At 51.3% G+C, this 25535-nt stretch overlaps 1 protein-coding gene across 6 annotated transcripts; it reads left to right on the top strand.

Moving 5' to 3' along the window:
• Positions 1–923: 923 nt before the first annotated feature.
• A4GALT (alpha 1,4-galactosyltransferase (P blood group)) lies at positions 924–25535 on the top strand. 6 transcript variants are annotated; one of them, XR_009543448.1, is made up of 5 exons: positions 924–1043; positions 1212–1494; positions 5324–5520; positions 9211–9245; positions 13472–13858. XR_009543448.1 is itself a non-coding variant. In XM_060165886.1 (4 exons), the coding sequence occupies exons 2-4, from the start codon at positions 5518–5520 to the stop codon at positions 25384–25386; spliced, it is 1146 nt and encodes a 381-aa protein (XP_060021869.1). In that variant the 5' UTR covers positions 1425–1494; positions 5324–5517; the 3' UTR covers positions 25387–25535. The 6 variants fall into 6 exon arrangements, 1 of the variants encoding a protein (XP_060021869.1); XR_009543446.1 differs by lacking the exon at positions 5324–5520 and adding an exon at positions 8826–8915; XR_009543449.1 differs by lacking the exons at positions 5324–5520; positions 9211–9245 and adding an exon at positions 8826–8915.

The raw sequence follows: 25535 nt of genomic DNA on the forward strand, positions 1-25535 counted from the left end.
TAACTGAGATGGGGTAGATGCAGGAGGACAGTTTTGGGGGAGATCAGGACGTTGGACGGCATGAGATAAGGGAGGTCTCCGGCACACAGTTAGATACGTGAGTTTAGGCAGAGGTCCAGGCTGCAGGCCACATTTGGTGTCATCCGCAGCTAGAAGCCTCCAAAGCCACAGGTTGGGGTGACATTTAGAAGTTGGGGGGGCTGCTACAAAAGAGAATGGGGGGTCACCAAGGAGGAAGAGGAGAACCAGGCAATGTGGTGTCTGGGAAGCCAAGAGAGGGAGGTGCATCAGAGGGGAGGAAGTGGGCAGCGGTGAGAAATACTGCTGGAGGGACCAGTAAGACAAGGACAGGGACTCAGCACTGCACCCAGCAACATGAACATCACTGGGGCCCCCAAATGACAGATCTGGGGATTAGTGGGGAGAGGGGCAAGAGCCTGATTACATGGGTTTTAAAGGAGAATGGGGGAGAGAGACTGCAGACATCCTGGAGAAACAACCCTTGGAGGACTTTTGCTGTAAAGGGAAGGGGAAAATGAGGCAGCCGTAGCTGGAGGGGGCAGAGGGGGTTCGTAAGAGTGTTTTGTTCTTGTTGTTTTTCCTCTCTGGTTTTAGTTTTAGGATAGGAGAAGTAACAGCGTGTGAACTGACAGGAATGATTGAGGAGAGGGGAGAGAGGACAGAATCACTGGATCAGTGTTGGCTTGAAGGGTGGGATCTTGTGGACAAGTGGAGGGGGCTTCCGGGCCAGCTGGGCCAGTTCAGCCTGGTCCCCAGAGGGAAGGGGAGGTTGGGCACCATCTCAGGAGGTGGACGGATGGGTGGTGGAAGCTGGTGGGAATTTTCTTCTGAGTCGTTCATTCAACGGCACATACTGAGGCAGACTGTTCCCGGGGCTGGGACGGAGGGTTTGCATTTTCTCAGTGGCCTGGGCGCTGGTCATCAGCTGAGTGAGAGGACGGGCGAGGAGGAAGTGAAGACAACACAGCAAGTGTGCAGTGGACCAGGAGGAGAGTGAGGGGGGAAAGGACAGAGCGGCGAAGGTAAAACACTGCGGGATGCAGGCAAAACGTTTAGCACGGGGCACGCTGTGAGGAGCTACAGTAGCGTCAGGCGGGCCCGAGTTCAAATACCGATACTGCCCCTTCTCAGCTGTTTGAAGTTGAGTTACTTAACCGCTCTGAGCCTCGTTTTTCTCACCTGTTAAATAGGGGAAATGGGATTATAAACCCATAGAACAGGCAGCAGGGAGGCACGGCGAGCGCACCATACCTGCTGGCCCGCGGCTTGGTGATGGTCCAGCCCTGGGCGCCGGGAGCGGTGAAGATGCAAGGGACCCCCTCAGGGGCGGGGCGGGGCGGGGCGGGGCTGACCACGCCCCGGGCCTGAGGGGCGGTGCTCCCGCCCGCCGGGCTCTGGGCTCTTCCTTCCCACCGCCTCGCCGACGGCCCGCTGGGACCAGTTGGCCGCCTCCCGGAGCCACGGGAGCCTGAGGTATGAGGGGCTCTGCGGAGGGTGCAGCTGGGCGGGCTCCGGGACACTGACCTGGGGGCTCCCCGGGCACAGGTGGGGAGGAGCGCTCCGAGAAGGAAGGGGAAGGGACAGGGGCTGCGGAGGGGTGGGGAGGGCTCGGCCGCCGCCCGCCCGGGCCACCTGTCCCGGAGAGACCCTTGTGTGCGCACCGACTGGGCGCCCTGGTCCCCCGGCCGCCGCCCCAAGTTGAGCGCGGCGGCTGGGCCAGGAGCCCGGCCCGCGGAGGGAGGGCGCACCCCGCCCGGGAGCCCTCCGGGCAGCGCCGCCCGGTCCGGGGTCCCTCGGCGGGAGAGAGGGCCCGCGGGGGCGAGAAGCCCGGGTCCGAGTGCGGGCTCCGCCGGCCCGCGCTGCATCCTTGGTCGAGTCACGCCGCTCTGTCTGGGGGCACGGAATCGCCCCGGGAGGCCTCACCGCCCGCTGCGCTCGCCCCTGGCCCGGGAGGGGGCGCCGCTGGGGAGAGGGGTGGGGAGCGGCCGTCTGAAGGGAGACTGCGGGGGATGCGAGGCGTCCCCCCGGGCCTTTAGGGATGTTGAGGCTTTGGACCGCCGACAAGGGGGAAGGGCTCTCCAGATGGAGGGACGGCCTGGGTAGGATCCGGGAAGCGGGGAAAGTCGGGCCTAAGCGCTCGCTCTCAGGGATCCGGAACCTCAGACCACTCCCTCTTTCGGGCGTGCTTGTCTCCCTCCCTCTCCTCCAGATGGGAAACATCGAGTCCCAGTGGGAGCAGTGGTGTGCTTGGGCGAGGCTCTGGCTCGGAGGTCCAGTCGCAGAGTCCACTCCCCTTCGTGCTAGGGGAGTCCCCTGGCCTCAGTTTCCGCATCTGACACCTGCGGGTAGAAGTTCCCACCTCCTCGTCAGACTCAGCTAAGCCTCTAGCTCTGAGAGGGTTAAAAGCCACCCTTCTCTCAGAAGGACACCCTTTTGGTCTCCCCCAAATGCTGAGTGATTGACCGCTCTGTGGAGGCCCCTTGGGGTCTCCGAAATCGATCTGTGCCCTCCTTCAACAAACACCCGGGAACACCTGGTGTGCTCCGGCTCTGGCGCTCCCCCCGCCCCTGCCTCCACTCCAGCTGTCCAAGGACTTCCCCTTTGTTACCTCCTCCCAATGAAGGAGTCGTCGTCCTGCTCAGGGTGACAAAGCAAGGCCCAGGCTAGCGGGGACTACGCCCTCAGTGCCCACAGCCAGATCCCCTAGGGGAGTCCCCAGATCAGGCCCAAATAAAAACAGGAAAAAAAGAAAAGGAGGGTCGAGATGGAACCCTCTCAGTTGTTCATTTTCCTCCCAAACATGTTTCTAGTGCCTCTGGTGCCCGTCCCTCCTTGTCTGCTAGGGTCACGCGATAGATACCAGAGGACAAACACCGAAGTGGAAATTCTGTAAAATGTGTTTTGCTTCCCTGTACCCATTGAAGCCCTATAGCTGCCTAGGCTAGTGGACTTGCTCCTGCTGTGTGCAAGGGTCCCAGGTCCCCAGTGTGTGCAGGGTTGGCAGAATCTTTCAAGGTGACTTACTTGGAACATCAGAAAGTTGTGACTCACCACATTACCTAATCAGCCCCAGCCAGCAGCTCCCAAACCCACGCGGTCATGGCGGTCCAGATCTTCAAGGACCCGGGGCAGCAGGGGATGCAGGTCCCCTCGGGTCTGAGTTGGTACCAGGGCAGAGCGAGACAAGGTGGCTGCCAGGGACATTCTTAACAAGAAGGGGTGGATGAGAAAAGGGAAGCTTGACGTGTGAAAACGGCTCTTCCCCACCACAGCTCGCCCACCCCGCAGCTGCTGCACCTCCAGGTGGGTAGAGGGGATGGTTCCACCTTTGACCTGGCTACCCAGGCTGTGCTCAGGCAGTGCTCTCTGGAATGCACTTCCTTCCAGCCAGGCGCCTCTTAGGTGTGCCCTCACCTCCCGTTGAGCCTTACCCCTTCTCTCCAGATTGGAAGCCCCTGGAGGGAGGAAGCCCGGTGCGCGGCCTGACACATAGTAGGCATTCACTACATTTTCCTTGAATGAATTAACTGAAAGAAGTAGGGAAAAAATTCCACATTCACATCACTTGGATATAACTATTGTTAAAAGTTGCCCTTTTTGCCAGACTTCTTAAAAAACACATTGGTACATATTTGAGTGTCTTGTTTATACAAACATCTCAAATGCCTCACCTTTCTCAAATTATTTTTTTATATTTTTCAGTGCTTAGGTATTGTTACATCTTATTTAGTTAATGGACCTCATTTGACATTTAGGTTTTGTTGGTTTTTTAAAAATATTTGGCTCTTTTAGATGTTACATTGAGTTCATACATAAATTTATACATTGCCAGATTTTTTTCTGGAAAGGGCATTACTTGGTAGTCACTGGATATGAACCTCTCGGATGGTTATACCTAGAACCAGCAGGCTCTCCAAAGGGACTGTACCATTGCCCACTTCCTTAGGCTATGAGTGTGCGTTTCTTGTTATTTCCTGGAAATGAAATTACTGGGTGAAAGAGTATGAACATCTAGGATCTTTGTGTGTTTCTTACTCATTTGTTTGAGTTCATCAATGAGATGTTTGCCCCTTGTCTGGTCTCTTTGCGGCAAAGATCTTCTCCCAGGTTGTCATTCGGCTTCTGTTTTTGCTGCTGATGGTGTGTATGTTTGAGCAGCACTTTTTTTTTACTTTATCTGTGTGTGTGCTTTTCAATAAGGTAGACTTGACTGTACTTATAAGCTGATGGGAAAGAGCCAGAAGAGGGAGTGGCTGCAGCCCCTGGAGAAGGAGGGGCAGGTCGGTAGAATGAGGTCCCAGAGGAAGCAGGAGGTGGGAGGGGTCTGGAACTGGTCCAGAGGGATCTTCTGAGCTGATGAGGACAGGAGGTGGGAGGGAGGGAGCTGGGAGGACATCTTATGAATCGGCTCAGATCTTCCTAGAGAAGGAGGTAGAAAAAGCATCAGTGGAGAGAGGGTTCTGCACCCGAGGTCCCCAGCTCCCTGTTGCTGTTTGCCCCCCCCATTCCCTTGAGTCCTCCCTGCTTCCCTGGGAGATAGCAGGTGTTATCACCCCCACTGACAAACTCCAGAGGGAGGGGAAGTGCCTTGCTTAGGGTCAGTCAGCTGATGAATGGCAGGGCTGGATTCAAAGAAGGCTCTCCCTGCACTAACCACATGCCCTTGAGAAGCTTTCCTCTCCGAGCCTCCATCTCTAGTAGATATCAGAAGCGGTCGGTACCCATCTTACTCTGTCTGGTGCTTGGTGAGTGAGCGTCCCTTCCTCCCCTGTCTACCTCTGTTTGTCTTCTCTCTGGAAAGACCCCAGTGAGTCCAGGGGCTTCCAGCTCCACAGGGCTGGCCACAGGGCTAGGAGGGCCCCTTCCCTTCCTGGTGGGTGCCTGCACAGTCACCCCTGCGCCCACGCTCTCACCCAGCAGGAGCACACAGCCTTCTGGATGTCACACCTGTGCAAAGCCTGAGTTGCTGGGTGAACGTGAGAAAATGGGAAAAGAGATCTTTACGTTCTGTGAGCAGGCTCGATTTGAAAGCACAGAAGCCATTGTCCCAGATACAGATACGGAGCCCAGAGAGGCACCCCTCCCCTCCCAGCTGTCTGAAGTCTTCAATTGCTTCTTCCCACAGGCCTCCAAGGCAATCGCCTGAGTTGAGGGCAGGCTTCCATGAACTGAGCCCCCTCTAGGTGCCAGACGCTTTGTTACCTGGTCTTTTTTAAACCCTCTCAGCCATCCTGTGCTGTCAGCCCCATTTTACAGATGAGGGGACTGAGACTCAGACTCAAGCGCCTCTTCTTTACCACAGTGAGATCTGAGCCCCTGGCCGTGGTGCAGCCCCAGGTGAACTTGGCTCCTTTCACCTGGCAGAGGGTGTTTGAATCCCAGCTGTGCTTCGTTTCCAACTCAAGCTGTAATTGATTATAAGAGGACCTGCCTGGCAGCTAATTGGGAGGATTAAACGAGTTACTGAAGGAAAACCGCTTTGACCTTTGGCTGTGCATGGTAAGCCCTCAGGAAATATACACTCTTGTTATTATTAAACCACATAGCTCCATGCCTGACCAGGAGCTTTTAAAAAATGTTAACTCAGCCACGCCCATCCCTTCCTGCAGTGAGAGGATAGGAAGGTGGGCACGCCCTGACACCAGAGAGAACTTGGACTTTTTAAAACCCTTCCGGAGACAAGTGAATGATCTGTATCTAAAACATTAAATTACATTTCCTTTGACCCAAGCAGCTCATTTCTAGGAGCCAGTCCTATAGAGGTAATTAAGGATGTGTTCAAATATGTAAGTGCTAAGAAACTCACCACAGAGTTGTCTATAAAAGCAAAAAGGAAGAAGCCACATTTCCAGTAGTCAAAGTAGTCAAGATGGGATACAGATGATGAGATACTATGTAGCCCTGGAAAGTTAGGGCATGGAGCTGTGTTTACTGACATAATGGGAAGGCATAGCATATATTTCCAAACAGTTTGCCTGCCAATGCAGGGGGCGCGGGTTCGTGCCCCGGTCCGGGAGGGTCCCGCGTGCCGCGGGGCAGCTGGGCCCGGGAGCCATGGCCGCTGGGCCTGTGCGTCCAGAGCCTGAGCTTCGCGGCGGGAGAGGCCGCAGCGGTGAGAGGCCTGCGTACCGCAAAAAAAAAAAAAAAAAAGAAGAAGTGGGTCTGGTTATGTAACTACCACCACCGCCTAGTTTTAGAAGACAGGGGCCCCACATATTTTTAAGTGAAAAATAAAACCAGGTGTAAAACAGTGGGTGTAATAGGATCACTTTTTGTGTGTCTCCTGTCCACAGCTCTGTGTAAACACTGCTCCGTGTGAGTGGAGGCGTCAGAAAAGGACTAGAAAGGGTATAACCAAAATGCTGACATGTCATGTGCCCACACCTCAAGTCTTCAAGATAAAGAGCAAAGCAGGAGGTGTCACTGCAGGGTGGTGACTGGGCATCCGCTGCACCTCCACCATACACACACACACACACACACACACACACACACACACACACACACACTCTAGAAAGACTGGAAGCCCCACCCCCTGTGATCCCACCGTTGGCGAAGTGTCTGTGCATGCGTGCTGTGGAAATACAGAGGCAGTACCCAAAGGTATGAAGAGAACAGGGACAGCAATTGTGGCGGATTCTTGGCAAATGGCTCTCATCTTATCTATGATGGTTAGGAGGTTGCCGGGTAGGGGAAGGTGGAGGGACATTTTGGGAAGAGGAAGGAGCATGTTTCAGAAACTTGGAATTCCCAGTTTGAGCAATAGAGAGGAGTTGGTTTTCCTTTCAAGGTTTTGCCATCGTTTTCAAAGGCATTAAGGGTATCAGATGGCTCTCCTGTATCCCTCACCACTCAACCAGTCATCACGCATTTATGGTGCGTCTGCTATGTGCCAGGCCCTCCCTAATTTAATGTCATTTACAGTCTCCGGCAGGGTGAGCCACATCTGGCTCATTGCCCACTTTCCTCTGATCCCAGTTCACTCCAAGGCCAAATTCACCCTGGCCCCTCCCCAGAGGACTTACCCACCCATGGGCTCTGAAGGTCTGCCGCTGGTCTAGGCTGTGGGCGAAGCACAGGGTTTGGAGTGAGGGCTGCTTACACACATGCTCCTTTGGAAGGTAGCCACGAGCTCCTACTGTGTGCTGGTGTGTGCAGCACCGGGGACCCAGCCCACGGGCCACAGTGAGAGCTGTGCCAAAATCCAGGTAGCTTCCTGGAGGTGGTGGCTCTACTCAACCTAGGTCAGGAGAGACCGAGGAAGGAAGGCCTGAGACTGGGGAGCAGACACTCCTGGGTGGGTGCAAATCCTGCCTCCCACCTTTACTAGCCGGGTAGCCCCTTTCCTCTGTACCTTAGTTTTGTCGTTTGTAAAAGGGGCCACCGTGGTGGACATGAAGACACAGGACGAGCGGTGCTTGGTAGGGTGCCTGACAAGCGGCGTGTTCTTGGCAAGTGGCAAACTTCCTACCTCTTCTGCTCCGGAAGTTCCTGGGCAGGGGAGTGGGGAGGGACATTTTGGGAAGAGGTAAGAGCACGTTGCAGAAGCCTGGAATTCCCAGAGCCTGATGGTTTGAGCAAAATGGCAGATGCCAGCTTGGCTGGTCTGGAGGTCGTGGGCCTGGAGAGGGGCAGCGCTGAGGGGAAGTGCCCGCAAGGTCTCGGTATTGTGGGGTCTGTAGACCTTCTTGGGGCTGAGGCAGGAAGCCAGGGAGGAGGCTGGGGTAGTGGGTCCCCCGACAGAGACAGAGAGACGACGGGGAGAGCTGAGCTGGGCTGTGGCCACGGCACTGACGGGGCAGGGAGAGGCCTGGGGGAATCTGTTCAGAGAAGCTCTCCTCCTTTCCTGTCTACGCTCCCTCTCCCCTGGATTATCACAAGAGTCCCATAACTGCTTTCTTGTTGCCGCACGTCCCCTGGGGTTTAGTCTTAAAAAGCACCCAGATCTTAAAGATTTCTTTAATACATAAGTCACACTAGGGAATTCCCTGGCGGTCCAGTGGTTAGGACTCCGCGCTCTCACTGCCGAGGGCCTGGGTTCAATCCCTGGTCAGGGAACTAGGATCCCACAAGCCGCAGGGTGCCGCAAAAAAAAAAAAAAAAAAAAAGTCATGAGTCACACTATAACCCTTTCCTCCTCAAAATCTCCCAACGGCACCCCTCCCAACCAGCTGTCGAGTCCTCCCTCAAGGGCCCCCCCCCATGGCCCAGTGTCCCCTTGTCCTTCTGGCCTCCTCTCCTGGTGCCCTCATCCTCCCACCTTGCTACTCTGGCAGCACCTCAGGCGCACATGCCTCGGGGCCTTTGCACTCACTGATTTTCCTCCCTGGACACGCTTTCCCGGGACATCCATACAGCGTGTGCCTCGCCTCCTCTGGTCTCTGCACAAATGTCAGCTTTTCAGAGAGGTCATCCCTAACCATTCTGCATAAAGTGGCACCCCAGCCCCCAGTCTTCCCAGTCCAGTTTCCCTGAGAGCAAATGTGTGGGTGTCCAGATTCATGGTGTCTTATACCTCCCTGAACTGCGGAGAAAGTGACTCCATCCTGCTGGTGAGAAGCTGGCCCCAGGCGGCCTGACCTTCAGCCCAGGGAGGGAGGGATGGCCTCGGGGAAGAGAGGAGGTCCGAGACTTGGAGGCAGCCATACCTGAAGCAAACCCTACTCCCCCTCCCCCGTTTACTAGCCATGCTGAGCTGGGCCATGCTGAGCTGGGAAGGTCACCTTTTCTCTCCTGGGACAGGTGAGTACTCAGGTACTTCAATATTAAGGGACACAGCCTCTGACCTTATTTTGTACCCTCAGATGGAGAGGCAGAACGTACCAATTACACTTTCCAGCAGTTGTAATCTGCACCCGCTCATGGTTTCCAGTTTGCAGATGCCACTCCCCTAGGTTGGTTACCTCATTTGATCCTGGCTTTCTGGGCAGTTTAGGGATCATTTACTCATTCTTTCAAAAAATATGTATTAAGCACCTATTACGTGCTAGGGTCTGTGCTGGCCATGTGGGACCAGACTAATGAGTAGAAGTGGCCTTGGTCCCTGCCCGCTGGGAGCAGACATTGTTTTTCATGGTGTCAGTGTCACTGAGTATTTAATCAGTCCCTTCAAGAAAGACCTTGGGTTGTTTCTAAGCGTTTGCAGTTGCAAACAAACCTGTGACCAACACAAATACCACTTATCCGTAGGATAAATTCACAGACTGGGATGGCGTGGCGAAAGGGTACGTGTATGTTTAACTTTGTTTTTTTAATTTTATTTATTTTTCTATGTGTTGGGTCTTCGTTGCTGCACGCGGGCTTTCTCTAGTTATGGCGAGTGGGGGCTACTCTTCGTTGCGGTGCGTGGGCTTCTCATTGCGGTGGCTTCTCTTGTCGTGGAGCACGGGCTCTAGGCGCGTGGGCTTCAGTAGTTGCAGCATGTGGGCTCTAGAGCACAGGCTCAGTAGTTGTGGCGCACGGGCTTAGTTGCTCCGCGGCATGTGGGATCTTCCTGGACCAGGGATTGAGCCTGTGTCCCTTGCATTGGCAGGCGGATTCTTAACCACTGCGCCACCAGGGAAGTCCCACATGTATGTGTAATTTTGATAGATGTTGTTCACTTGCCCTCCGCCCCTGAAACAGGACCATTTGGTTTGCCTGCCAGCACTGTGCAGGGGATGGGGGGCGGCCTGTTTCCTCACAGCCTTGCCAGAAAAATGTGTTGTCAAAGGTTTGGATTCATGCACATCTTATTTGCTGAGTGTTCTGACTTGCATTTCTCTTACTTACAAAAAGCTCCCCTGTCTTGCTTACCTGTTAAAGCATCATTTTGTGTGTGTGTGTGTGTGTGTGTGTGTGTGTGTGAACTGTCCTTGGCCCATTTTCTTTTGAATTGTTGGGTTATTTTCTCCTTGATTTGTGGGATCTCTTTATAACAGAAAAATTAGACTTCTGGGATCTGAGGGACACAAAAGTCATTCCCAAGTTGTCACTTGTATTTTTGACTTTCTTGGTATTTGGCGAAAGGTTTGGGGAAGTTTTTTTTTTTTTTTTTCCAAGGAGTCAAGTTTATCCTTTTTTTTTTTTTTTTATGGCTTTTGGATTTCACACATAATTAAGAAAACCTTTCCAACTCTAAGGTTATAAAGGAATTCACCCATGTTTTGTTCGAAACATTTATTATTTTATATTTGGGGTTTATCCTAGGGCACATTCTGAGGTATGAATTCATCTGGTTCTTTTTCCCTAGTGGCTTCTCTGCTTGCCCAACACCTGTATTAAAAGATCCATTTTTGCTTTACTGATTGGAAACACTGCCTTTACTGGATACGCAAGTACCATATTATTGGGATGCCCAAAATTTCATTCGGGGTTTTCTGTAACATCTTATGGAAAACCTGAACGAACTTTTTGGCCAATCCAGTATTTCTGTGATTTCTTTTGTTTCATTTGCCCTGTCTGTTCATATGCTGAGACTAGGTTGTTTTAATTATTGGTACTTTGTGTTTTAATATCTCTCATAAAAGGCCAGTCCTTCCTCATGTGTCCCTCCTCAGAGTTTTCCTGTAGGTTCTTGCTTGTTTATTTTTCTAGATGAATTTTAGAGTCAACTTGTTGAATTCCAGAATCGCATGCAATTTATAAATTGGCTTAGAGAAAATCGACATTTTTATGAAGCTGAATCTTCTATCCAAAAACATAGTGCAACTTTCCACTTGTTCAACTGTATTTTGTGTTGTCAGCGGCTTTAAAATTTTGCTCACGTAATTTTGAACATCTTTTGTTAAGTTTAACCCTGAGTATTGTGGTGGCTGTAGGTGGGAGTCTTTTCTTTCATTATATCTTCTGCTTCTGTCTGCTTGTGTGTGTGTGTGTGTGTGTCTCCTACCACCTTACAGTATTCTTTTGTTAGTAGTAGTTTTTCAATAGTTTCTCTTGACTTTTCCAGGTATACAGCAGTATCATATGAAAATAATAATTGTTTCAACTTTTTCTTTTCAGGTTTGCTTTTTGTTTTTTTTCCTATTCAGTTTTTATAGCTCTAATTTCTTTCTCTTGTCAAATTGCTTTGATGAAAACCTCCAGTGCCCGTGATGGTGCTGGGCACCTTTGTTTTTCTCCTGTCTTCAACAGGAGTTCCCTCATGTGTGAAGCTGGGTACTCATACCCCCCTATGAAGCTGGCTCTTGGCTTTGATGGTGATATATATAATTTTGTTAAGGAAGTATCCATTGATTCCTAATTTATCCAGAAAGTGTGTTGGAAATTTTATCAAATTTTTTTAGCATTTCTGGGGATGACAGTATAATTTTTCTCCTTAGATCTATGGAATAGGATGAATTATATTAGTGATATCCTAATATGGAACCACCCTTGCATTCCAAGAATAAACCCCACTTGGTTTTGTTTTTATAAATTTATTTATTGTATTTATTTTTGGCTGTGTTGGGTCTTCGTTGCTGTGCGCTGGCTTTCTCTAGTTGCGGCGAGCGGGGGCTACTCTTCGTTGTGGTGTGTGGGCTTCTCATGGCGGTGGCTTCTCTTGTTTCAGAGCACGGGCTCTAGGCACATGGGCTTTGGTAGTTGCAGCACGCGGGCTCAGTAGCAGTGGCTCACGGGCTCTAGAGCGCAGACTCAGTAATTGTGGCGGACAGGCTTAGTTGCTCCGCGGAATGTGGGATCTTCCCAGACCAGGGCTTGAACCCATGTGCCCTGCACTGGCAGGCAGATTCTTAACCACTGCACCATCAGGGAAGACCCCGCACTTGGTTTTGATGTTTCATTCTTTTGATGTGCTGCTGAATTCTATTTGCTTGTCTTAGGATTTTTACAATAATATTCATAAGCAATATCGGTCAGTAGGGTATCTTGTGCAATCTTTGTGAGGTTTTGGTGTCTATGTTATACTTCAAATTTTTTTTAAGTGTTCCTTCATATATTTTGCTATTTAACACTTTTGAAAGCATTGGAATTTTCTGTTATTTAAGTTTGTAAAATTCCTCTCTAAAAATGTCCTGCCCGGTTGCTTTTGTTTCTTAATGATCTTGTGTAATTCTATTTCTTATGTGAAAGTTGGCCTGTCTAGACCATCTGTTCCAGGCACAGGCTTGATTTATTATATTTGTCTAGAAATTATTTTTTTCCGGTTTTAAATTTTATTTGCAAAGTACTATCTTATGATTTAAAAAAAAGTTTTCCTCTGCTTCTTTGGTTACTCTTCCATTTGGCATGTCTCAGTTTGCATTGGGTGCTCTCTCATCCCTTTCACTTTCTGTTTTCCTTAATTCGGTTAATGGTGATTTATATATTTCATTGAATTTTTTCCAAAGAGCCAGTTTTTGGCCCTATTTCTTAGTTCTACTGCTTATCTGCTTCCTAACTTTTTCTACTGTAATCTTTCTTTCCTTATTCTTTCTGTTTATTTTGTGGTTCTTTTTCTAACATTTTTAGCCTGGTGCTTTCTTTCTTTCTTTTAAACTGTCCTGTTTTACTTGTCACATGTATCGGAGGCTGTAAATATTCTTTTGAGTATTTCTGCAGCTGTATCGTATAGATTCAGATTCATGATATTTTGATTATGGTTGTTTTCTAGAAATCCTATAAATTCAGTTTGTATTTTCCCTTTTGACTGAAGAATTGTCCAAGAGAGGTTTTTTCTTTTAATTTCCTGACTTTTAAATTAATTTCTAGTCATTCTGCCTTGTGATGATAAAATGTCTGCATTTTTTATGTTTATGGGTGTTGCTAAGGTTTTCAATTTTCATAAATATTCCATCAGCTCTTGAAAAGAAAGTGAATCGAGAGTTTGATACAGAGTAGTACCTTCTGATTATTTTGTAGGTCTTCTGAATTCTTATTTGTGTTTCTTGGGCTGAGAGAGGTGAATTAAAGTCTGTTATTAGTGTGTTTCAATCTAGTTCTTCTGATACCCCTGTAGTTTCTTCTTCCTGAAAATTGCTGCAGTGTTTTTGGTGCATATTGTAAATGATACCACTTAGCATTATAAATGGCCCTTCTTTGTCTCATTCAGTGATGTGTGGCTTTAGCTCCCACTGTCAGATACTAAGATTATGGCCCCAGCTTTGTTTTTGTTTCTATGTGTCTTTAAACCTTTGCTCATTCTTTTACTTGTAACCTTCTAAATCACGTTTTTTGATGTTTGTCTCTCAAGTACAGGATAGAGTTTGGTTTTGCTTGAGATCTAAACTGAAAATCTTTTTCTGTGTAAAGATAAGTGAGTTAAATCTATTTATATTTATTGATATGACTGATGTCTGTTATCTTTTTCCCATGCTGTGAGCAGTATGTGTGTATGTGTCTTTGTGCATGTGGGAGGGCTATATTCTTTATTCTTTGACTGTGTGATCTGTTTTCTTTGATTTAAAAATAAATAGTCTGATATTTAGGAAAGCTTGTATTTTTGTTCTAGTGGCTGCATTTATATTTATCCTTTATATAATACTCTTAGGGACTTCCCTGGTGGTCCAGTGGTTGAGAATCCGCCTTCCAATGCAGGGGACGTGGGTTCAATCCATGGTCAGGGATCCCACATGCCGCGGGGCAACTAAGCCCATGCACCGCAACTACGGAGCCTGCACACCACAACCAGAGAGCCCACGTGCCGCAACTACGGAGCTCATATGCTCTGGAGCCCATGTGCCACAGCTAGAGAGAAGACTGCGCATTGCAAAGAGCCTGCCTGCCGGAACAAAAGATCCCACATGCCGCAACTAAGACCCAATGCAGCCAAAAGATTAAAAAAAAAAAACCAAAAAAACCTCTTGTTCCTTCTTTCTTTAGATAGTATCTATTATTTGTCTTCTATGAACAACATTAAATTTAACTTGTTTCTTCATCCTCTCCTTTCTCTTGTCACTACCGTGTTTCAGCTGATACTGTATTGAGTGAGTAAGGCATATATTGTTTCCATCCCAGTGCCTCTGGAAGCTGTCAGTCAGGTGGTGTTCATGACAGTTACCACTTCCTGCACATGCAGTGACATGACAACCTGAAGAGGTGTCCACAGCTCAGAAGAAAATTCTGGAGACAAGAGTGAAGCACTCTTTTAAGAGGTGCTGTATCACCCACACTTGATGGTAAGTGTGGCCAGAAATTAATATATGGTTGTCCCTTGGTATCCACGCAGGGAATTGGTTCTAGGACCCTCACAGCTACCCAAATCCTCAGATGCTCAAGTCCATTGTGTAAACTGGACTTGATGGTACCATGTGGGAAAACACAGACATCAGTGACACCGAGTTGAAGTCATTCAGAAGATTCAGGTCTTAACGTGTGGTGAAGTTTCAGGAACACCCTACTAAATTTATTTCACTTATTTTCCTTCTTATGTGTGCACAGGTGTGATAGGTGATTTAAAAATATGACTAAGGGACTTCCCTGGCGGTCCAGTGGTTAAGACTCTGCCCTTCCAATGCAAGGATGCAGGGAGTGAGGGTTTGATCCCTGGCCTGGGAACTAGGATCCCACATGCTGTGCGGTGCAGCCAAAAATGAAAAAAACAAACGCTAAAAAATCTGACTAAAACATTCTTGCAAAAGAAAAATTCTACATAATAAGAAAACAAAGTAACATTGCTTGATTGGCAGCATTTTAATTTCTTAGTGTTATGTGACATAATGATGTATCTTATTCGATGCAATATAATTGGGTAGTGTTATCCTTCTCACTATCACCTTTGTACTTTAAATATGCTTAAACTTTTACTAGTTTAGCTTTTACACCTGGCAGTTAAAGATAAGGCAACCACTGAGCTTGTTCTACTTTCTACCTTCTTTCTGCCTGCCCTACCAACTTTTTTAGTTGTATCATTTTTACATTGCCTGACTAGATAACATTGTCATTCCATTATGTCATCCTTATTCCTACCATCTCTTTTTTGGAGGGGTTACTAAAGTTATTCCAATCACCATTTGGTTGGCTGTGCTTATTCCTCAGTTTTCCTCATAATACATTATTGCCTAAGTCCTTATATTTTGAAACTATTGGTGTGTAACCTTTATTTTATTTTACTATTTGTTTAACATCTTTATTGGAGTATGATTGCTTTACAATGTTCTGTTAGTTTCTGCTGTATAACAAAGTGAATCAGCTATACGTACACATATATCCCCATATTCCCTCCCTCTTGCGTCTCCCTTCCGCCCTTTTTATCCCACCCCTCTAGGTGGTCACAAAGCACCGACCTGATCTCCCTGTGCTATGCGCTGCTTCCCACTAGCTATTTTTTTTACCTTTGGTAGTGCATATATTTCACTGTTACTCTCTTACTTCGTCCCAGCTTACCCTTCTCCCTCCCCGTGTCCTCAAGTCCATTCTCTATGTCTGCGTCTTTATTCCTGTCCTGCCCCTAGGTTCATCAGTACCATTTTTTTTTTTAGATTCCATATATATATATGTTAGCATACGGTATTTGTTTTTCTCTTTCTGACTGACTTCACTCTGTATGACAGACTCTAGGTCCATCCACCTCACTACAAATAACTCAATTTTGTTTCTTTTTATGGCTGAGTAATATTCCATTGTATATACGTGCCACATCTTTATCCATTCATCTGTCAATGGACACTTAGGTCGCTTCCATGTCCTGGCTATTGCAAATAGTGCTGCAGTGAACATTGTGGTACGTGACTCTTTTTGAATTATGGTTTTCTCAGGGTATATGCCCAGTAGTGGGATTGCTGAGTCATATGGTAGTTCTATTTTTAGTTTTTTAAGGAACGTCCATACTGTTCTCCATAGTGGCTGTTGGTTGCGCCAGGTCTTAGTTGCAACAGGTGGGTTCCTTAGTTGCGGCTCGCTGGCTCCTTAGTTGTGGCATGCGAACTCTTAGTTGAGGCATGCATGTGGGATCTAGTTCCCTGACCAGGGATGGAACCCGGATGCCCTGCACTGGGAGCGTGGAGTCTTAACCACTGCGCCACCAGGGAAGTCCCTCTAACCTTTGTATTAAAGAACAGCTTGGCTGTACCCTCAGCCCTCCATATCTGTGGGTTCCACATTCACAGATTCAACCAACTGTGGGTAGAAAATATTAAAAGGAAAAGAAATTCTAGGACATTCCAAAAAGCAAAACTTGAATTTGCTGCACACATGCAACTATTTATGTAGCATGTCTATCAGTTCTCACCTATCATCCTCATATCTCTTTTTTAAATTTTTATTTGCTTATTTTTTTTTGGCTGCGTTGGGTCTTCGTTGCTGTGCACAGGCTTTCTCTAGCTGTGGCAAGCGGGGGCTACTCTTCGTTGCGGTGCGTGGGCTTCTCGTTGTGGTGGCTTCTCGTTGTGGAGCGCGGGCTCTAGGTGCTTGGGCTTCAGTAGTTGGGCCACGAGGACTCAGTAATTGTGGTGCATGGGCTTAGTTGCTCCGTGGCATGTGGGATCTTCCAGGACCAGGGCTTGAACCCGTGTCCCCTGCATTGGCAGGCGGATTCTCAACCACTGCGCCACCAGGGAAGTCCCCATCCTCATATCTTGCCATCTCTCTTTCTGTCCATTTCTTCTCCAGTTCTTGTATTTCTGCTTTCTGGTCTTTCTTCAAGCCGGAATTACTCTTTCTCAAGGTTTTTATTTTGACTGTTTGAAATCCTGCTGCAATTTTGAATTAGAATTTTTATTTGTTTTGTGGCAATATTTGTATAGTGAATCTTCTTTATACACGAGGGAACATCAGTGTTCCTTTCCCTCTTCACTCACGTAGCTTATTTGTATGGATGTTGTGTTTATGCCTTTAACAATTTTTTTTCCTCTCTATTTGAATGAGTTGAATTTTCCTGGACTAGCAACTAACAGGAGGTTTTGGTGGAAATTGGGAGAGAGGCCAGGATTGTTCTCTAGATTTCTCTGCTGAAAGACTCCCTCCTCTGTCTTTACATGAATGGATTGTTCCTTTAAAATATGGCCTTTGTCTGCATCCACTCTTCTGTTGCCTCTCAGAACCCAACCGGATTCAAGAGGCTACTGCCAGGGACTTCCCTGGAGGTCCAGTGGTTAAGACTCTGTACTTACACTGCAGGGGGCATGGATTCGATCCCTGGTCTGGGAACTAAGATGCCACATGCAGCATGGCATGGCCAAAAAAAATAATAAAATAAAAAAATAAAATAAAACTGCCATTATTTAAAGAAAAGAGGCCACTGCCTCCAGCCTTGAACCCCCCTGGTTCTTTAAGCCCCCAGCTCCTGTCTTATTCATCTTCCTTCTGTTTATTTATCTACGTTTTTGGCTGAGCCGGGTCTTAGTTGCAGCACATGGGATCCATAGCTGCGGCACGTGGGATCTAGTTCCCTGACCAGGGATCGAACCTGGGCCCCCTGCATTGGGAGCTCGGATTCTTAGCCACTGAACCACCAGGGAAGTCTCCCTCTTCCTTTATTTCTGCAATCTTGCGCTACTGGGCGCCCCCTGCACCCCGTTCTTTCCCCCCCCCACCCCGCTCACTGCTGCATCTGCTGGCCTCACGTGCTTTGTGCCACACTTACGTGTAACTTGTAGTTGAGGGGTTTTTCCTGCTCCTGATTTCCGTAATGCTGTAGCTTGTGTTTTATTTTTTCTTTGCCCTGTCGCTCTGACATCAGTAGAAGAGGGAAGATTCAGAACTAAGAATCTGCCTTATTCCTATTGGAAAAAGAGGTCTCCGCCTCTCTAATTTTTCTGTTTGTATATCCCCCAAAGAGCAAGCCATTGTCTGCTTGATTTCTGACTTTGGAATACCTTACAGGCTTTGGAGGGGGAACATTTTATAACCTCTGCTCTGAAAACAGCCACTTTTTTTTTTTAATAAGTTTATTTATTTTATTTTATTTTTATTTTTGGCTGCGTTGGGTCCTCGTTGCTGCACACGGGCCCTCTCTAGCTGCCACGAGCGGGGCCTACTCTTCGCTGCAGTGCGTGGGCTTCCCATTGCAGTGGCTTCTCTCGTTGCGGAGCACAGGCTCTAGGTGTACAGGCTTCAGTAGTTGCGGCACGCAGGCTCAGTAGTTGTGGCTCGCAGGCTCTAGAGCACAGGCTCAGTAGTTGTGGCACACGGGCTTAGCTGCTCTGCGGCATGTGGGATCTTCCCGGACCAGGGCTCGAACCCGTGTCCCCTGCATTGGCAGGTGGATTCCCAACCACTGTGCCACCAGGGAAGCCCCAAAACAGCCACTTTTACAAGGATCACTGACGTCTAGTAACTGTCACTCTTAATTCTTGAGCAGAAATCATTTATTTATGCCCTGAAAGAGCGGGGGTAGACAGGACAGCAGACCCTTCAAGTAGGGTTTGGAAGCTCTAAGTGTTGATTTTTCACACCCAGGAGGGTCTGAGTTCTAAGACCAAAGAGCCCACCCCCTTCAACTTTGTGGATGAAAAGGATATGGGGCAGGCACAGGCCCAAGGTCACATAGCCAATTAGTGGCAGAACAGAAGCTGTCAGGAGGGACCTGGGTTTGAATTCTATGCTCCATTTCCTGGCCCAGTGACCTTCCCCTGGATACCTCAATGTATAGCCTTGGGTATCTTATCAAAATGTTAACTTATCAAGGAAGTTGATCAGCACATGCCCTGTGTCCCCACCATTAGAACGTTTGGTTAGCTTTGTTCTCCCCTCCTCATTGTGCAGAAGGAATCTGAGGCCCAGAAAGGGAAAGTGATTTGCCTAAGGTCACACAGCAAATTCAGCAGGGTTGGGTAGACCTGGAAGCAGACTCCAGCCCCAGTGCCACTAGCCATGGTCCCTTGGACAAGTCACCTAAATTTTCTGAAAGTTAAACAGGGGAGCGGGGGCTGCGATTAGCTGGAATAATAGCTGCACCCCTCACTGGTGGTCAGGCTGAACTGAGAAACACACTGACCCCAGCTAAAGCCGGGCCAGGGCCTCCTGACCCCGTGAGATGCTTCCTCATCGAGCAGAAGGATGCAGCAGGCTCCCTGTCTCCTCTGTCACCCACTGCATCCCCCCTGGGTCCCCAGCCCCAAACCTCCCAGTACATAATTAATCCTGGTTTCTTCTGCTTGGCATGGGGCACAGGTGCCAGCTGGGGCCTTCGTGTCCCTCGCTCGGGGAGCAGCTTATTTGGGGCAGGGGAGAGGCAGCTGTCCCTCCAGGTCCTTTCCGTCCTGTCAACCTGGTCTCTGGCCCCTGTCTCTCTCTGTGTCTTTCCATTGCAACTCTGCCCCCGATGTGGTGTCGTGGGATCAGGGACCAAACAAAGGCATCCCAGGGTTGGCTGAGAGGGAGAGAGATGGAGGGAGAGACAGACAGACAGACCTGGAGGGGCAGCAGGGAGAGGAAGAGGTGGGAGGGACCGAGAGAGAGACCAGGGACAGAAAGCAGGAAGAGAGGTCGAGACGGGGTGGGGTTAGGGCACTGATTAATTGCTGATTGATTGACTGATTGGAGAAATCTTCAGAAGGTGTGATCATTTGCTTTGAGGCTCTCCTTTCCTCTCAGGTTGGGGTCCGCCCTCCATTTCAGAGGACAGGGTCCCATCAGCTGCTATCTCCTCAGTCCTGTGGGCCTCCAGGAAGAGAAGGACCCTCTGGCAGTGCCTCCTCTGCCCTTCCTATGCATATCTGCCCACAGGCTTTGGTTTCCAAACCGCCCCCCGCCCCCCAACCAACAGCAGAACCAGCAAGGTCCAAGTGCAGGTAGAAGTGCACGCAGTACCTAGGGCAGACACTGCGCGCCCCTTCCACCGATGAGGAAACTGAGGCCCCTGGCATTACGTGACCTGTCCCAGAAGTAGAGGACAGGCAGTTGCCTGCATCCCCTGAGGCCACATCCAGAGCTGGTTCCCGGCCTCTAGGGCCCGTGGGAGGGAAACACTGGAGAATTCACAACCCCGATATCCAGTCGCACGTGTGCTGGTGTGAGAGCTGAGTTCTAGTCCCGCCTCGGCTGTGATTCTGTGTGGGTTTGAGCATATCTGAGCCTCAATTTCACCCCCTCTAGCATGAGAGGTTGGGCAGGTTGTCTCTAGTTTGGGATAGCTCGTGGCTCCTAAACCCAGTTACTGCCAGAGGGCTTCTGTCTTGTGTTCACTTGGTCCTGTGCATGTGCTCTCCCGGTGAGCAGGTCACCAGCATCCATGGCACCTTCTAATCTCCGAAGGTAGAGGGTGGGGCCAGGCACTGTGGCTGGAGGAACACGACACAGGCAGTAGCCAGACCTGAATCACGGGGCCACCCCAGAGTTGGGAGTGGACTCTGTGGGGCAGGGGTGGTTCCCCAAAGGAAATTGGGGTGCTGTTATCAGAAGTGGGAATGAGGACTTCCCTGGCGGTCCAGTGGTTAAGACTTTGCCTTCCAAGGCAGGGGGTGCGGGTTCGATCCCTGGTCGGGGAGCTAAGATCCCACATGCCTCCCGGCCAAAAAACCGGAACATAAAACAGAAGCAATATTGTAACAAATTCAGTAAAGACTTTAAAAATGGTCCACATCAAAAAAAAAAAAGAAAAAGAAAAACTTAAAAAAAAAAAAGAAGTGGGACTGGATGGTGGGCAAGCAAAACCAGCAGACCGCCTCCCCATCTCCCCTGGGAACCCCAGTTACACGTGACTTACAGCCCTTTTCTCCTGCCCTGGGCGGGACACAGGAGCCCACCTAGGGTCAGGGGTGGAGCGCCCCTGCTGTGGGGCAGAGGTGGGTGCAGGCCATGAAGGGGTGATGAGCACCCAGTACGGGAGCCTTTTCTAGGCGCCTGAGCCTGGCCCCTGTGCTCCCAAAGTGGGGTCCACAGAGCTGGTGCCGAGGGCCAGGTCAACAGGGCTCTGGCCAGACCTTTAGCCCTCTGTCTCCACCAGCCATGCCCTTACTTCCAGCCTGAGATGGATCACAGGGGATCTTGATGACAGGGAGTCACAGAAGGAGTTAGAGCAGAGATGTGACCACAGTTCTGTGCTAACTGGGAATGCCTCCCCAGTGCAGGGCTAGAAGTGGTAAGCAGGGAGACAGGACGTGGCAGGAACATGCCAGGCTCAACTGACAAAGGCCAGGACTTGAGCTGCAGCTGGGAGGCCCATTTAGGGGACCAGGAGAATGCTTTGGGCCTGAGGTCACACGGGTATTGGGCTGCGGCCAACTTAGCCCCATACACAGTTTCTATTCCCGGGTCTTGGGCTCCAGCACCAAATACGGTGCTGCTGGCGTCTGTCCCCCTCAACCACGGTCGGCCAGGGCTCCCGCCTCCCTGACAGCCTGCTACTGCCCACACACTGGCAGAGCCAGGTCACTCCTGCGCTGTGCACTCATCGGTGTGGTTCATAGTGGATTAAAAATACTCAGGACCGAAATAGCCTCTCTCCCTGCAGGGGAAAACCAGGGCCAGGGGAACACAAGGTTCTTGGTTTACATCATGGCTCTGCCACTCACGACCCTGGCTGCGGGATCCCAGGCAGCTCACCCTCCCTGTGACCCGCAGTTTCCTCACTCACATGCTTACTGGCTCATTTCATGACTCGCTGATTCGCTAACTCATGCATTTTTTCATTCATTAATTCTCTGATCACTCGTAGATCTGCTCACTCCTTCGTTCACTCACTTGGTCCACACGCTGAGACACTCACTCAATATTTATTTACTACATACCAAGACCCAGGCACTATTCTGGAGGCTAAACAAAACACACCAAACACAAAAAACTACCTGTCCTCATAAGGTTATGTTCCAAATAAATAACCCAAACAAACAAGTACAAAAACGTACAGTATGTTAGTATAAGTACTAGGGAGAATAAACTAAAGGGAGAAGCTATGAAGTGGTGGGGGAGCTGGAGTCTTGGAGGGGCTGGGGAGGGCCCGTGGGAAGATGATTCTTGAGTGAAGACCAAAGGGAGGTGAAGGAATGAGCCGTGTGAACACCTGCAGGAAGAGCGTTCCAAGCAGAGGGAACGGCAGGTGCGGAGGCCCTGGGACAGCAGCGTGGGGGGATGGGTTTGAAAGAGCAAGGAGGCCAGGCGGTGATGGGGAGAGAAGTGGGTGTGAGGTCAGGGTATGGGGACACGCAGCACCTCGTGGCCTGGGCCTCCCACGTCACTCAGGGTCTGAGCAGAGGAGCTACCTGGCCGGACTTGTGGGTTTTTAAATTTTTTTTGTTTTTTGTTTTCTTTTTGTGGTATGGGGGCCTCTCGCTGCTGTGGCCTCTCCCGTTGCGGAGCACAGGCTCCGGACGCGCAGGCTCAGCGGCCATGGCTCACGGGCCCAGCCGCTCCGCAGCATGTGGGATCCTCCCGGACCGGGGCACGAACCCGTGTCCCCTGCGCTGGCAGGCGGACTCTCAACCACTGCGCCACCAGGGAAGCCCCGGACTCGTGTTTTTAAAGCGGCCCTCTGGCTGCTGAGTGAGTGAATCAGACAGCGAGTCCGTTTCCTGTGTGGCTGCTGTGTCCCGGGCACTGAGCCGGGTCCTGGGGAGAGAGGTGTGCAGGCCCCCACGGCGCTCACGGAGGCCCATCTGGCTAATTCCCTTCTCGTCAAGCCACCTTCTCCCGCTCTGCTGGTCCCTTTGCTCCATTCAGCCATCATCTAGTTTATTGTCCTTGTCTCTCTCCAAATGGTCTCCCCTTAGGCTGAGCGCTCCTCCAGGGCAGGGCTGCACCTAACTCTTCTCTTCTCACAAGCATGTTCCCTAAGGGGCCGAGGGGCCCAGAGAGTGGAGGAATCAATGAACAGCGGAGCCGCAGGCCCAGCCTGCCCGGCCTCACTCTGTCTCTCGCCATCTTTTGCAGATGGATTTGCGGGCATGGAGAGCGTGTGGAAGGACCGAGTCCTTGTTGGCAGAGGAGGTTGGCTGCTGAGCCAGGGCGTGTCTCCAGGAGGCCTTCCAGGCTGCCTGGATCCCCACCTCGCCACCATGGGCCGGCCAGGCTGGTCAGTTTCCAGCCCATGACGTGGTCACGGTTCCCTGCCGCAGCCTTGGGGAGCAAGTCGCGGGCTCCCGGCACCACCCTCGGGCCACAAGACGCCTCTGTCCTGGGAGGGGTTGACTCCGGCCCCCCTGGGCCCCCAGGCTGCACCCAGTCCCCCACCGCTTTGCACCCAAGCTTTCTGGCCTCTGAAGGGGAAACTGTGCAGCTGTCCCCTGGGGTTACAGTAAATGGCGGCCAGGACTCTCTTAATAGCGAGCACTGTCCAGGTCAGTGTGTACTGAGTCCCCAGGTGCCAGGAGCATTCACACGGTGGCAAGCTCTGTCTGCCGGGCAGGATGGCGTAGTGGAGAGAACACAGACTTTGGAGCCAGGCGGCCTGGGTTCAAACCCCGCCCTGCCACTTGCTGGCCAGAGGAGTCTGCATGAGTTACCAGACTTCCGTGCCTCAGTTTCCTCACCACAGGGTGGCTGCGAGTGTCTAATGAGTTAATATGTGTGAAATGCTGAGAAGGTTGCCTGACACGTGCATGGTGGGTAGTCAGTATTCACTGAATGAATGAATATAACCCTCGCTCCAGTATTACCGTCTTGCTGCTGGTTCAGGCAGACCTGGGGCCCCTCATGTCCCAGGCATTCACACAGTCCCACCGCAAGCCTCTCTTGTTCCTCCCGGCCTCTTGCAAGGCGCCCAAGAATGTTCCTGCTCCTGGCCAGCAGCAGCCTGGGCATCAGGAGAGAATGAGAGTCCAAGGGCAGCGGCACTAGTCAAGTCACAGACTATATATAGCACAACCTCCCTGTCCCTTTCCCTCTAGGCAGGGGCTGGGGAAGCCAGGGGCCCAGGACACCCCGTCATGTCTTGCCCAAGGGCTTCGGGACCCGGCCAGCATGCCCACGTGCCTAGGGTCCACCCGGCCTGCGCCTGAGCGAGCTTGGCTGCCAGCACCCAGGCCCCCCAGAGCCCCAGGCTTCCTGCTAAAAGTCCCTGTGGCTGCTGGCATTTCTTCCTCTTGGACCAGCTCTAGGCCCGGCTGGTGGAACTGAATGGGACCGAGAGGTGCATGCACTGGGCCTCAGATCATAGGCTACCAGCCTGGTAGTTCAAAGGGGACAGGCCTTGCCAGGCCGAGAGGCCAGACCCTGCCCTGGGCCCACGTTGGCCGCACGTCGTAGGTGGTGCTGGCCCAGCCCTTGGGGAGCTCACAGGTATGTCACAGAGTGAAAGGGACCCTGCTCAGACCTCAGTCCATGGCCCCATTTTACAGATGAGGACGGAGGTGGGGCTCTGACCACCTGGCAGGCCCGCGGGCTCTGGAAGCCGGCGCCGGCTGCGGCTGGGTTTGTAGGAAGTGTCTTTCTTGGGTCGGGGTGCCAGTGACCGGCCCGAATGCGGTGCTCGTCTCTTACAGACCAGCCAGTTCCTGCTGGAGTCTCCTGGTATCGTCTGAGGAGATGCCGTCCAGGCCCCCCGACTGCCTGCTGCAGCTGCTCCGGGGTGCCCAGAGGCAGTGGGTCTGCACCCTGTTCATCATCGGCTTCAAGGGCATGTTTTTGGTCTCCGTCATGGTCTACTGGTACATTGTGGGAGAGCCCGGGGGCCGAGGACAGTTCTCTAACCTGCCTGCTGACATACCCTGCCCGCACTTGCTCCCGCACACCCCGCCCTCCGGCACCCCAGCTCCCGGCAACATCTTCTTCCTGGAGACTTCTGACCGGACGGACCCCAACTTCCTGTTCATGTGCTCCGTGGAGTCAGCAGCCAGGGCCCAGCCTGAGTCCCGGGTGGCGGTCCTGATGAAGGGGCTGCCCGGCGGGAACGCCTCCTTGCCCCGGCACCTGGGCCTCTCGCTTCTGGGCTGCTTCCCCAACGTCCAGATGCTCCCGCTGGACCTGGAGGAGCTGTTTCGGGACACGCCCCTGGCAGCCTGGTACACGGCCCTGCAGCAGCGGTGGGAGCCCTACGTGCTGCCTGTGCTCTCCGATGCCTCCAGGATTGCGCTCATGTGGAAGTTTGGAGGCATCTACCTGGACACGGACTTCATCGTCCTCAAGAACCTGGGGAACCTGACCAACGCGCTGGGCACCCAGTCCCGCTATGTCCTCAACGGCGCCTTCCTGGCCTTCGAGCGCCACCACGAGTTCATGGCGCTGTGCATGCGTGACTTCGTGGCCCACTACAACGGCTGGATCTGGGGCCACCAGGGCCCGCAGCTGCTCACGCGGGTCTTCAAGAAGTGGTGCTCCATCCGCAGCCTGGGCGAGAGCCACACCTGCCGCGGCGTCACCACCCTGCCCTACGAGGCGTTCTACCCCATCCCCTGGCAGAACTGGAAGAAGTACTTCGAAGACGTCAGCCCCGAGGAGCTGTCCCGGCTGCTCAATGCCACCTATGCTGTCCACGTGTGGAACAAGAAGAGCCAGGGCACGCGCTTCAAGGCCACGTCCAGGGCACTGCTGGCCCAGCTCCATGCCCGCTACTGCCCCACGACGCACAAGGTCATGAAGCTTTACTTGTGAGGGGCCTGCCTGCCTGGCTCCCTCCCTGCGCCCGGCGTTCGGAAGGAAAGGGCTCGGCCCCCCTTCCTGGGGAGACCGGAGCTGCTGCAGCGCGGGATCTGGGGCAGGCAGCAGGGAGGGCGGGGAACTGTCGGCCCAAGAGCTGTTAC

The sequence above is a fragment of the Lagenorhynchus albirostris genome, chromosome 11, assembly GCF_949774975.1.
Source record: "Lagenorhynchus albirostris chromosome 11, mLagAlb1.1, whole genome shotgun sequence".
Lineage (NCBI taxonomy): Eukaryota > Metazoa > Chordata > Mammalia > Artiodactyla > Delphinidae > Lagenorhynchus > Lagenorhynchus albirostris.

What these genes read in the sequence shown, in the direction of transcription:
- A4GALT (XM_060165886.1), top strand. An exon ending in TGGGATGGCGTGGCGAAAGG is followed by an intron (nt 9,246 to 24,278) that starts GTACGTGTATGT and finishes CGTCTCTTACAG; the next exon opens with ACCAGCCAGTTCCTGCTGGA.